This window comes from Mchenga conophoros, linkage group LG3 (assembly GCF_057382185.1).
Source record: "Mchenga conophoros isolate Kocher_MC1m ecotype Shallow Benthic linkage group LG3, M_conophoros_male_GT1.1, whole genome shotgun sequence".
Lineage (NCBI taxonomy): Eukaryota > Metazoa > Chordata > Actinopteri > Cichliformes > Cichlidae > Mchenga > Mchenga conophoros.
The window spans coordinates 48069638-48083069 of NC_140528.1; the positions used below are offsets into that span (position 1 = coordinate 48069638).

General features: G+C 40.0%; 1 protein-coding gene and 1 long non-coding RNA gene across 2 annotated transcripts; one reads left to right on the top strand and one right to left on the bottom strand.

The window, feature by feature from the left end:
• Positions 1-1067: 1067 nt before the first annotated feature.
• On the top strand, positions 1068-2918 carry LOC146579111 (general transcription factor II-I repeat domain-containing protein 2). The gene has a single exon (XM_085267918.1). It carries the CDS (start codon positions 1068-1070, stop codon positions 2916-2918), a length of 1851 nt encoding a protein of 616 aa, XP_085124044.1.
• A 3544-nt stretch (positions 2919-6462) lies between these two features.
• On the bottom strand, positions 6463-9428 carry LOC146579112 (uncharacterized). Its single transcript, XR_014891661.1, has 4 exons — positions 9358-9428; positions 9091-9174; positions 7915-8016; positions 6463-6567 (listed from the first exon to the last, which is right to left on the bottom strand). It is a non-coding gene; the product is annotated as an uncharacterized LOC146579112 (long non-coding RNA).
• Between the last annotated feature and the right edge of the window lie 4004 nt (positions 9429-13432).

Here is a 13432-nt window from a genome sequence, read left to right on the forward strand (position 1 = left end):
TGCTGGAGCGGGGGGGCTAGGAGGAGTTGGCCGTCCGGCTGCGGTCTGGGGTGTGGGGCCTCCCTGCTGCTGCGGAGTCGGGGCGGTCTGCCTCTCCCCACCGCAGGGAAAAGGGTAACACCACCTGGGTCTGGGTGTGGTTCCCCCCTCCAGGGGCAAGGGTACCTAGACCCGGTTTGTAGAGTACGCTTGGGGAGTGTGATCGTGTATACAGCGTCTCTTTATGTCTGTCTCCACGTCGGTTGAGTGTGAAGTGCACATGAGAGCATGAGGGTGGGAATGGATGTTTGTGTCTGTGTGTGCCTGTATGTCTGTGTCTATATGTCAGGTTGGGTATCAGACGCCACCTCTCTGGGGACATCTCGGGCCTTCCAAGGTTTGGAGGCCTATCTCCACCCACCACCACTTCCCCTGCCGGTGGCGGACTCCCTCAGGTGTCGGTGCGTTGGTGGTTTTTTGTGTCTGGGGGTGGGTGTCCGTGTACACACCGGCTCACTCCTTGGCAGTCGCTTATTGGGGCTCGCTTGGGCCATTTCGGAGGTGGGGTGGCCCCGGCCTCTCGGCCTGGGGCTCGGTCACTCAGGCACAGCTGGCTGCCGGCGGAGCTCACGGGCGCGTCACTGCAACTCCCCCTGGCTTCTGCTCCGCGGCTGCTGAATGAGCCCTTATCTGGGACTCTCCTTAGCTCTTACTGGGACAGTGGCGCGGCTGCCCCTCTGTGGGTCTTCCTTGGTCTCTTGTGTTCTGGGGGCCTCTGGATGTCTGGAGTTTTGATCTCCTCCATACCCGCTTGATACCATAAAGGACAGGGCTGTGGCTCCCCACACTCCCTAACACAGGGATGGCCAACCCGCGGCTCTCGAGCCGCATGCGGCTCTTTGCCTGGTTTCATGCGGCTCTTACGTTCATATCAAAGTTTGCGTTTGTGTTTTTTTTTTTTTATGTTGTTGTTTTAAAATGTGCGCGTTCGCTTCGCTTGAGTTCAATATGGTATTTTCATCAAATGCGCATGTGTGTGAGATGAAAATACCACAAAGTTTCCCAGTAGGAGCAAGTTCGCCCTTAAAATGGCAGGAAAAAAATGCACAGCAAAAAGAAAATATGAAGATGAACACAGGACGTTTTTAACAGAGTGGGAGAGTTTATATTTTTTTGTTGAACGCAATGGTAAGCCATTCTGCCTTATATGTCAGACGTCATTAGCGCATTTCAAAGCTTCAAATCTTCAGCGCCACTTCAGCTCACTCCATGCTAACATCGACCAGGAATTTCCAAAAGGGACTGAACTTCGCAAGCACGAGTTGGCCACTTTGAAAAGTCAGGCAGAAAGGCAGATACAGTTTTTCCAAAAATTTACGAAGCGGTCAGAGACCATAACGCTCGCATCCTATCAGCTGGCTTGGAACATTGCATGGGCTAAAAAGCCATACAATGAAGGGGAGTTTGTTAAAAAATGCCTCAGTGACGTTGTTGAAATCTTGTCTCCTGAAAACGACAAATTAAAACGCATGGTATCAGACGTCCAACTGTCCCGCCACACTGTTGAACACAGAATATCGGACATTAACACGGCTATTGAATCACAGTTGCACTCTGACCTTCAAGCATGTGAGTATTTTAGTGTCGCATTGGATGAGAGTTGTGATATACAAGACAAGCCTCAGTTGGCAATATTTGCACGGTCTGTGTCAAACGATTGTGTGATCAAAGAAGAACTCCTGGATATTGTGCCATTAAAAGACAGAACCCGTGGCATAGATGTGAAAGAAACCATGATGGCTGCATTTGAAAAAGCAAATCTGCCCATAACGAAATTAACTGCAATAGCCACTGATGGAGCACCAGCCATGATGGGATCTGTGAACGGGCTTGTGGGGCTGTGCAAAGCTGACCAAACTATTCCTGACTTTTGGAATTTCCACTGCATCATCCACATGGAGCAACTCGTGTCTAAATCATTGAATTTAGATAACGTCATGAAGCCTGTGATGGAAATCGTCAACTATATCCGCACACATGCGCTTAACCACAGGCAATTCAAGAATCTCATCACTGAGCTGGACCAAGGGCTTCCAGGTGACCTGCCGCTGCACTGCACTGTGAGGTGGCTGTCAAAAGGCCAGGTACTCTCTCGCTTCTTTGAGCTTTTGGATGCCGTAAAACTGTTTATGGAAAAGAAGGACAAGGACTATCCCGAGCTCTCGGACCTCAAGTGGATTATGGATCTGGCCTTTTTGGTCGACATGCTGTGTCACTTGGACAGACTGAACCTGACCCTGCAGGGTAAGTTAAAAATGCTGCCTGAGCTGGTGCAAAGTGTGTTTGCATTTGTCAACAAACTGAAGCTGTTCAAGACACACATTCAAAAGGGAGATTTAACGCATTTTCCCACTCTGCTAAAAGCCAGTGGGCAAGTCGCCAGCGCTGCCCTGAGTAAGCAAAGAGCCAGATATGCCACGCTGATTGAAAACTTGCACGAAAGCTTCGTGACCCGGTTCCATGATCTACAATTGAAAAGGCCACAGATTACGTTCCTCGTCGACCCATTTAATGCAGAGACCGGCTGTATGAAAGTCCCGCTAGTCACAGATGAAGCTGCGGCTGAGTTGGAGATGATCGATCTTTGTGAGGAGGACCAATTGAAACCTGCTTTAAGGGAAGGGACCATTGAGTTCTGGAAAAGTGTGCCAATGGAAAAATACCCCAATGTCAAACGGGCTGCGCTTAAGATACTGTCAATGTTTGGGTCAACATACGTCTGCGAGTCTGTGTTTTCTACCCTAAAACATGTCAAATCAAAGCATCGATCTGTTCTGACTGACACACATGTGAAAGAATTGCTTCGAGTGGCAACAACGGAATACAAGCCAGATTTAAAGAGGATTGTTCAAGGCAAGGAATGCCAGAAGTCCCACTAAACAACATGCATTGTAAAAGTAAATGCTATTGTAGATTATTATATTTTTGTTTGTGGACTTGGTTGAACTGAGAGTTTGTGTGTGTGAGACAGTGCACACAATGTTCATTGTTGAAAATGACTGGCCTGTGGTTTTAGTACTGTAGGAGTCCATTTCTGTCATTATCATGTTGGTGTGTGACATTTACAATAAATCTGGCTGAGCAGAGATGTGTGTATTTTGTGCGTGTGTGTGAGAGAGAGAGAGAGAGAGAGGAAAGGATGGGTGATGTTCATGTGTGCCCATGCGTATGATGTGGCTCTTTGCGGTAACACAGTAAAAAAAAAGTGGCTCTTGGTCTCTGACTGGTTGGCCACCCCTGCCCTAACAGATCATTACATGGAGAAACCTTTGGAATGCAAGCATGCTGATCCACACAGGTATGCACACAGGTGTACACATGGGTATTCACAGACGCGGACTACAGCTTTCTTGGCTGCTGCCTCAAAGCACACTGTGCGCTGTCTATCCTGCGTGCTGCACAATATCGTTTATTATTTAGTAACTATTGATATCTATGACTAGCTAGTTTATTGTGATGGTGCTTTTTTTTCTATTATTATGTTGCTCTTTGTTGTTTGCTGTCTCCTCTGTTTTTTTTTTCTCCATACAGGTGACCCAGGAGTTTTTTTTTGTTGTTTTTTTTTTTTTTCTCTCTTCCCCCCCTTCTCACCGTCTCTTCCCCCCTTTGGTTTTCTTTCTTTCTCTCCCCCTCTTTCTTTCATTCTTTCCCCCTGTCCTATCCCACAGTTATGTCTGTCCCATTTGCAACTGAAAATAAAATAAATTCATAATTATAATAAAGGTCAATCAAATGGACCAATATGGCAAGGCCATGATGATCCACTTGGTAAAATAAATCCGCTTGGCATCTTTCTTGGCCTCAAGACAACAATTCTGATGGCTATAGATCCAAACGGGACAAAAAAAAAAAAAAAAAAAAAAAAAAAAAGAATTTACAGCCCTTTTTATACATTGTATCCCACTCTCAGAGGCACAAAAACGAACATAAATTTTAAGGGGAATGCCGTGGTTTACACTTAGCACTCCCTGATTTGTACTCATCAAGGTCCTTCTGCATGGCAGCGGTCATAAACCTCCAATCAGGGATATAAGATAAGATAAGATAAGATAACCTTTATTAGTCCCACACGTGGGAAATTTGTTTTGTCACAGCAGGAAGTGGACAGTGCAAAAGTTATGAAGCAAAAATTAGAATACGATAACAATAAATACAGTACACAGCTGTACAGAATAGAATAAAATAATATACTATATACAGTAGAATACAATAAGATAAAAATATTGTCCTGTGTGAGAAAACCACTCTCTTACAGTTGTAGGGATGGGTATCGAACACCGGTTCCTGTTGAGAACCGGTTCCCACTGTTTCAATTCCTTGGAATTGTTTGCCATTTTTGTAAACGATTCCCTTATCGATTCCTGTCGCCCCAAATGACATCACCACGTTGCGGAGCTTCATTTACCTGGCAGGAAGCACGGCGCCTAAGCTGCTCAAACTCTCAAAAGTTTGATTATACTTTACAAGAACAGATGACAACAGGGCAACTTGCAATACTTGCAAAGTAGATACTTCATTTAAGGGAGGAAACACTACGAATATGCAAAAGCATTTGCTCACAAAACACGCGATGACCTTAAATGAATGTCGTGTTTTTAATTCTGCTCCGGACTCATGAATCTCAACCCAGCAGCAGCGGTAACTAGGGATGGGTATTGATAAGATTTTAACGATTCCGATTCCATTTTCGATTCTGTTTAACGATTCGATTCTTTATCGATTCTCTTATCGATTCTTTTTTTTTTTTTTTTTAAAAGGAGAACACTAAGGTCGATTAGCTTAGAACTTTGTTTTATATCTTCTCTTTGAACAAGATAGAAATTTAGGAGTAACATGGCCTTACAAACCCAACAGTGAGATCTTAAGAGATCCAGCCTACGGCTCTTCAATGGGGTGTCACAGGGTCCCCAGGAAAAAAAATTGTAAATGTAAAATAATAAAATAAATGTTCTTCTGTAGCAATAACAAAGTATAACATAAATTATTCTGTAGCAATTACACAAGAATATCCAGTAATGTCCCTGCCTACAATTAAACACATTCACTTACCAAAAATCGGGGCATCTGCTGTGGCAAATGGGTGCAAGCCTTTTACCACAAACTTAGACACTGCTCGGTGACATTCGTCTATCCTGGCCTGAAAGGAGACGCTACCGGTAGACTGCACATTATGAAATAAACAAACCCTTTTTTTTTAAAACTTTTTTTGACTACTGAAATTCTTAAACCAGTTTGAATCCGGATGACCTTGACCTCAAGGCCAAGTTTAGAGGTCAAGTTTTCTAAGAATCTTGAGAACGAAGAGACAAATTCATATCATAGGTGCATGTATTAAAAATCTCACATGAGTTCCAGTCCTGGTGAAATGGAACTGGAAATACCATAGGTGCATACACTAGGATGCTGAGGGGCAGTACTGCTCCCACCAGTATTTCTTAAAGTTACAGCCGTTCATTTTTGTTTCTAATATTTTTTCTTGTATTTTTATATTTTATTACGAATTTATTATTTTTGGCTTGTTTACTTGAGAAACAGAAAATCTAACTTCAGTTAGTCCAAAAAATCTACTGTTTGATTTTTATTGTGGATGTAACTATGTTCAGTAGAGGAGATTAAGACCATTAACATGACCAAACAGACACACTTAGCCTACATGGTCCAAGTAGCTTCTTTTTTTCTAAAAGGAGCAATATAATTGCTTCACATAAATGGTGAAAAGAAGACAAAATTATCATTATGCCATAAATAATTGTTCTGTGTTTTCACAGATTTGTTTTTGTTTTTTTAATATGTCCTCATTATCATTTAATTACATCTCTTTTCACAAGAGAAAGAAGGGGTTTAATATGTAAACAGAATTTGTATCTGGAAATGAAATTTAGAAGTTAATTAATTTTAATTTTCTTTTGTAGAAATCATGAAACAAAGCAAAGACTGCAACATTAAATCATGACAAATGAGAAATCCTGACAAAAAATTTGTTAAGTGATTCCACATTTATTTATATTACATCAAACGAAGTCTTGTGGCTACATGATAATTAATTATTGCATGGTTTTTTTGAATTTCATTTGTTTGCATTATAACACAACTGTCAAGGCAGGCAGGACGGACTCAGGCGCACACTGAGAGATACAGTTAAACAGTGCTTTATTAATCCACACCATATATACATATATATACGTTGGGGGAGAAAGGGTTCCAGGGGTCCACAGGGTCAGGGAAATACAAAATGTCCACACACGCTCCACTCCCTCACTCCTCATAGGTTATCCCTCGCACACAAAACTCTATGCCTCCGCAGGGACCATGACAATAACACAACCAAGCTAAAAAATACGTTGTAAAGCTTTTTTAAAAAATTTTTTACTCACATTTAACTCAACTCGTCTTATTCCAAATATACACAGACTGAAAAGGCAACCCGAGTTGAATATTTAAGAAATGTGACCCAATCTTAGCAAACGAAACAGCACAGTAAACGGGTTGCACAGTCTCCGTGATTGAGCTGACACTCCTTTCACTGATCTGTAAAGAGGGAGAAAAGAGGATTAGTATTTTTAATAACCAGAGCTAAACCAGAACTAACTCCTGTTTTGTTGTACAAGATTCATGTGTTCAACAACTATGTTTCCTACCACTAGGTGGTGACAAAGACATGATTCATGTGACAAATTACTTCCAAATATGCTTTTGACCCATCTGTTCTTTGTTTTTTGTTTTATTTCACTTTGGAGTTTCAGCAGTTGACAGTATAATCCATCAACTATGCCATTCAGATATTTAAAAGTACATGTTGTCTTTGCATTTAGTAAATTCTTTTTAAATATTTATTTGTTCATAAAATCAGTTTATTATTTGAATATTAACAGCATAGTGTGTTACTAGCAGTGGCCAATTATGAAACATTGTGTTTTTTAGTCAGATTGTACATTGTGAAATGTAATTAAAATACTGAAGTGCTGACAGCATTCAACATTTATCTCCATCTATCTATCGATCTTCTTCCGCTTAAGCAGCCTAAGCAGAGAAGCCCAGACCTCCTTCTCTCAAGCCATCTCCTTTATCTTATCCGGGGGAACACCAAGGCATTCCCAGGCCAGCCGAGAGATATAATCTCTCCAGTGTGTCCTGAGTTTGCCCCGGGGCCTCCACCTGGTGGGATATGACCGGAACACCTCACCCATGAGGCATCCTTATCAGATGCCCGAACCACCTCAACTGGCTCCTTTCAATGTGAAGGAGCAGCGGCTCTACTCTGAGCCCTTGTCGGATGGCTGAACTACTCACCCTATCTCTGAGAGAGAGTCTAGCCACCCTTGAGAGGAAGCTCATTTCTGCCATTTGTGTCTGTGATCTCATTCTTTTGGTCAAAACCCACAGGTGAGGGTAGAGATGTAGATCGACTGGTAAACGGAGAGCTTCGCTTTAACACTCTGCTCTGTTTTCACCACAACAGACCGGTACAGCGTCTGCATCACTGCAGCCGCTGCACCAATCCCTCTGTTGATGTCCTGCTCCTGCCTCTCGTCATTTGTGAACAAGACCCCGAGATACTTAAAATCCTCCACTTGGGACAAGAACTCATCCCTAACCCGGAGTGGGCAATCCACCTTTTTCCAGCTGAGGACCATGTCCTCAGATTTGGAGGTGCTGATTCTCATTCTCACCGCTTCACACTCGGCTGCGAACCGTTCCATAGCAAGCTTTAGGCAAGCACACGATGAAGCCAACAGAACCACATAATTTTCATCAATTTAGAAAACAAATAAGGAAATTGTTTGCCTTAATCAGTTCTGCTGACTTCTTTGGGTTTACAATCATGAAATGGGCTAAAAAAGAAAAAACAACCAAAATATCAAAAGAATCACATACTTCACCACTTAATTGCAGAATATTGGCATTCCTGAGGAGTGAAAGCTGGATCTGACAGAGTAGCTTGCACCATGAAGCTGCATTCTCCTGAATCTACGGAATCTATGGAAATAACCAAGATTACAAACCTTTGTATATATAATATTTAAAAAACTGAAATTATGTTACAAAATGTAGGATAAAACTGATATTTGATTCCTATTATTTAGAACATGCATACATTTTTATATACACTTTTAACATTTGAACCATGTCTGTGAAGGTTCTCAGTCATCCAGGTCATCGTAGCCTAAGCTTGGAAAGAAAAGCAACTGGACTTCTTCAAGTTTGTTGAAGACGTTTCATCTCTCATCCGAGAAGCTCCTTCAGTTCTGAGAGCAATTAGTGGAGAGTCCCAGATGTTTAAGCCCTATTGGGAGTGTCCCTAAGATGGTCATGACCCCCTAGTGATGCTCTGCCTAATCACATGAGCCAAGGTGTGGAAACGGGTGTCAGAAATGTCTTCAAGTAACTTAAAGAAACACCTTTCTTCCCAAGCCCCTTAGACTTTTGAACCATGTTTTTTTCCCCTTCCCTGACGGGAACAGGCTTACTTCAGTCACTGGTAGTTGACAATGGAAACATTTTTATTTCTAATGGGAAAGGACTTGTGGTGCTTAAACCTCTAGAATATTTTCTTTGTGCTAAGCATTGATATGATGCTTAACGCTTGAGATGCCAAGTTTTTTATTATCTGTACACTAAAATCCAGGTTCTATTTTTAAAACACATATTCATATATAGAGCTTAATCAGGAAAACTGTTGTGGAGTTTATGCAGCATTAGCGTAGGATGTGTTTTAAATAGCTGCATAAAGTGGATACCAAGGTGCACATCGTCCTGCACTGAGGCAGAAGCACTAACTACAAGCCAAGGTCCTGCTCATATAGGGTTGAAAAGCAAAAATGTAAAAATCTGGACAAGTGAAACCAACACTGAACAAAAGTGAAAAACAGGCTTTTAAGCAGGTTGATGTTGCTTGCAGGTAAAAAGTTTGTCTGAAGCAACAGAGGAATTGTATTTGCCAATTTCTCATAACAGTCAGCTTTAATTTACGTTTCAAACTTGTGTGAGAAAATGTGTGTAAAATACTTCATACAATATAATATAGTAAAGAATTAAAATATGAATAGTCACCATATATAGGCTGCAGAGTATTGTTGTCAATGAAAGTAGAGTGTAATGTGTGAAACGAGGGTTCATCTTTATCTGGAAAAGAAACTAACAGAACATATATTGTAGCATATACACATTATATAGAGTAGCATTTTAAGAGTTAACTTATCATCTAGCTGTTACCACAGGTCAATTTTGGTTTTACAGCAGATTGCTATTTAGGTATAAATATTGCACGCAGCAGCCTCAGGGGACTGCAGACTAACACGTTCACAGAACTCATCTTACCTTTTTGTGTCTGTGGGTTTGTGACTTTATTTGTCTCGAGGCTCAAATTATCAGCGGCAGTTTCAGTGTCTAAAAGAAAATGCCAGAGATGATGTGAACTTCAAGCAGAACGGCTATAAAGCATTTCTTGTAACAACTACAAAACAACAATGTATTTTTACAACTATTTCTCATTTACAAATGATCTCACTCAATGCTATTACTGAGCATATTACAGTGATGTTATGTCATGTGTGATATGATATGAAGGTGTGCATAGGTGTTCGATTCCACGGCATGAAGAGAAAATAGATATATGTGTATGTATGTATATATATATATATATATATATATATATATACACACACATGTATGTACATATATACATGTATGTGTGTATATGTGTATCTGTATAGATGTATCCCCCAATAATGAAAATAGTAAGAGGAAAAAAGAAAAAAAGTGGCTGAGATCCTACCTCTCTTCAGATTCTTGGCAACAGCACACTGCCCTTTGTTTTGATGATTCATTTTGATCTGTAATAACACTAAAACATTAAAGAGAATTTTCATTATCAACATGTTGTGTATTTTACATATATATATATTTTTAAAAACATAACATGTTATACCTAGCTTCATCTTCCAGTAAAGTAGTCCCAACACCAGAAACTGCAGCGCCAACACAGCAGTGAGAACAACCCACAGAAGGGTGTAGTAAACATGTGATGAAGGAATTTCTTCATGAGATAGTGGAAATAAAGTTAATACTGGAAAGGCAGAAACAAAGAAGTTCTTTACAGATGGTGTTTAAGTTATTATAGATCTGCTAGAAAACTGGACAAGAACAGGAATGCAAACTATTTGACTAATGTGTACAATACTGTTACAATAAACTATACATATATTACAAAGGAAAAAGAAAACAATTGAGAAGACTATGCAATCCTGTGAAAAACTAAGTACACAGTCACTGCTTTCATAGGACTTATAAGGTAAGTAGCAGACAGGTGATAATTCCCTTGATTAGTTGATCTCTGTAGCCAACTCTGTAAAAGGAGTTTTGATTGTGTGTTGGTAGCATTGTAGCATGGTAGCATGGTAGCAATGTTGAGCATTCAGATGTATATTAATACAATGCCATTATCTTCCTGTGAGTGAACATCTGAGCAAATTCACCCCAAGGTCAGACCTTGTAATGGTCAGAGAAATTCTAAAAATTCCAATAACTGCATCTCAAAGACTACAGGCCTGAGTTAGCATGTTAAATCTTAAAGATCATGAGAATGCAATTAGAAAAAATACAGCTTGTTTGAAAGGTTTGCCAGAAGAAAGCCTGTTCTGTCTAAAATGTATATGGCAGTATAGATTCGCTGTGTAAAACTGCACCGGAAAGATCCAGAAAACATATGTAAAGACCAAAGTGAAAGTGTCTTGCAATAATGCACAACAGAGGAGTTGGCAAAAACAAACACATTTAACAGCTGTCATGCATTGGAATAGAGGGGTGCAATTATGGGCTTGTATTGCAATCACAGGATCTGAGCACTTTGCAGTGACTGATCCAATTGTGGAGGTGAAAAAAAGTTCTGTCCATCAACATTAGTCCTTACCAGTTTCTCTGTGGCAAGCTGAATTGCCTTTTATTGTTATTTATATGTTTTTCTTTGTCTGCTTAGTGTATGGTTTTATTATTGGAAAGCACTTTGGTCAACTTTGTTTTTTTTAAAGTGCTATATAAATAAAATTGGAACTTTGATGATAAATATGAAAAAAACATTATAGATGTAAATGTGAGGTCCTTCTGTGTTTTCATGCATTGCAACATGCATGCATTTACCAACTTGCCTATAAAGAATATATCAGATATGAAGTTAATAAAGATAGTAAAGAGTAAAAGCCTTACCTTCAGTCGCTGAATCAGCAGAATTCTTCTGGGTCACAGCGCCACCTGCAGCTGACAAAAAATAATTTGAACCCACATAACTGTATTATAATATATGAATATGTGTACCGGTATGTTCTGTGTCTGACTGAACAACACCGTAGGTCATATGTTATATTATATGTCATAACCACAAAACCCTATGAAATCCTAAACTGTAAGTTACCGCAAAACTCGACATGTAGTTCTTCAGAAATGTGGCAACATATTGTGTCAACACATCCACAATGACTGTGATTGTTCAGTGCACATTTCCTCATCAATACCTGCAGTACATTTCTGGCTACTTCTTCTGCCATCATATTTTTCTAAAAGAGATATGACCCTTTCAAACAGAGAAACTCCAAGTGTTTTTAAGGCTATACATCAGGGGTTTCAAACTCATTTTACTTTGCGCTCCACATATACCCCACTATTTACTTAACTGGGCCACACCAGTTTCTGTCGGGGTAAAGAAATTACATAACTGTTTTTTCTACACAATAAGGAAATATGTAATATATAAATGGCTTCAACTGCACATTTGGGCCTGTGAGACTCATTTAGACACTCAGGTACTGAGCCATGGCTCTGTTCTACATGCAGACATCCCTGCATTGCTGCCATTCAAAGATACTTTTTATATAGTTTATTTTAGATAATATTCCATATCAAACTGTAAATTTAGGCTTTTCCAAGGAAGCAATTTTTTTAAGTGTTTTCATAAATGCCTCATTTTTGAACATTTACTACTACTAGGGAGAACACACGAGGTTTAAGGCCTGGAAAAGTTTGAAACTTTTCGTCCTCCACAATGGAAAATGACTGAAAAAAACAGGTATTACTTTATTCAGCTCAGTGCACTCAGCTTTCCAGCCAGATGCTCCTCATTTTACATTTTTGTTAGTTTCTTCACTTTTCCTGACATGCTTGCATTTAAATCAGTCCCCCCCCAACTCTCTATGTACCTGGCCTGCACCACTATACTTGCTGTCTTTATATGGAATTTCCGCCCCACTTCCTTTCAAGACTTGTCTTTGCCTGTGATTGGCAGCATGGTGTCCTGATCAGAATAAAGTCCCACTCTGCCTGCATGGATTCTCATGCAGGCAAGGGTGTGCATTAATAATTAATAAATGACATATGCAATTAGTTTCAATTCCAAAGTTCAGGAATCAACTATCTGGCTATTTTTTCTTAAAATTTAAGTCTATGCTAGTCAGTATTGCTGGGATTTACTGACTCAGGATTACGATAACAAAAACAACAAAAATGTTACATACCATCCTCTGCATTGGATTTCCTTCTGATAGCCACCCAGCTCTCTGGTGATTCCCCAACTCCCTGTATTTTGCATTTATATAATCCTTCATGAGAGTTTGAAACATTTTGGATTTCTAACTTTCCATCATAGCTGGTACCCATGGGCAAGCTATCTTTATAGAAATCAGCTTTGAAGTTTGAGTCTTGTTTCTCTGTCTTGTTTCTACAGTGCAGAATAACAGCATCTCCCTCCATCACAGGATGGACAGGACTCTCCAGTATCACACCACCAGCTGAAAATGCAAAGAAATTTATAAATGTTACAAATGTGCAATGGTTTAGTCATTATAACCTTCACATTTCAGATTTTAATTCTGATAATAACATACCTGTAACAGTGATACTGACAGTGTTGCTTCTCTCTGCTCCACTCTCACACCAGTATTTTCCACTATCTGTAGCAAAAGCATATTTGATCCCACAAGTCCTCGTCACAGTGTTATTGGAACATTTCGAAAGGATTTGCTGAGTGTTCCTCACTTTCCATCCTGCTGAAATGTTAAATCCTTCACAGGTAAAAGAGACTGACTCATATTCAAAGAGCTGCAGTCTGGATGGAATGATGGAAAAAGATGAATCTGAGAAAGAAGGATGCAATAAAACAATGACTGAGTTCCCAGAGATTCAAGAAATAAGGCCCATGCTAATTCAGTGTGAGTGGTGGAAAACAAGGATTTAGGCAGAAGGATTGGAAAACATGACATGAATATAAAGGACAAATACTACTTACAAGAGATCTTAGAATAACTTTTCTGCACATGTGCCATCAGCAACAACAACCCTGCAGAAACAGTCCCAACGGACAGTTTTGTTTTCACACCAACATTTACAATTTAAATTTGAATTTATC

What these genes read in the sequence shown, in the direction of transcription:
- LOC146579111 (XM_085267918.1), top strand. Translation starts at nt 1,068, where the DNA reads ATGGCAGGAAAAAAATGCACAGCAAAAAGAAAATATGAAGATGAACAC.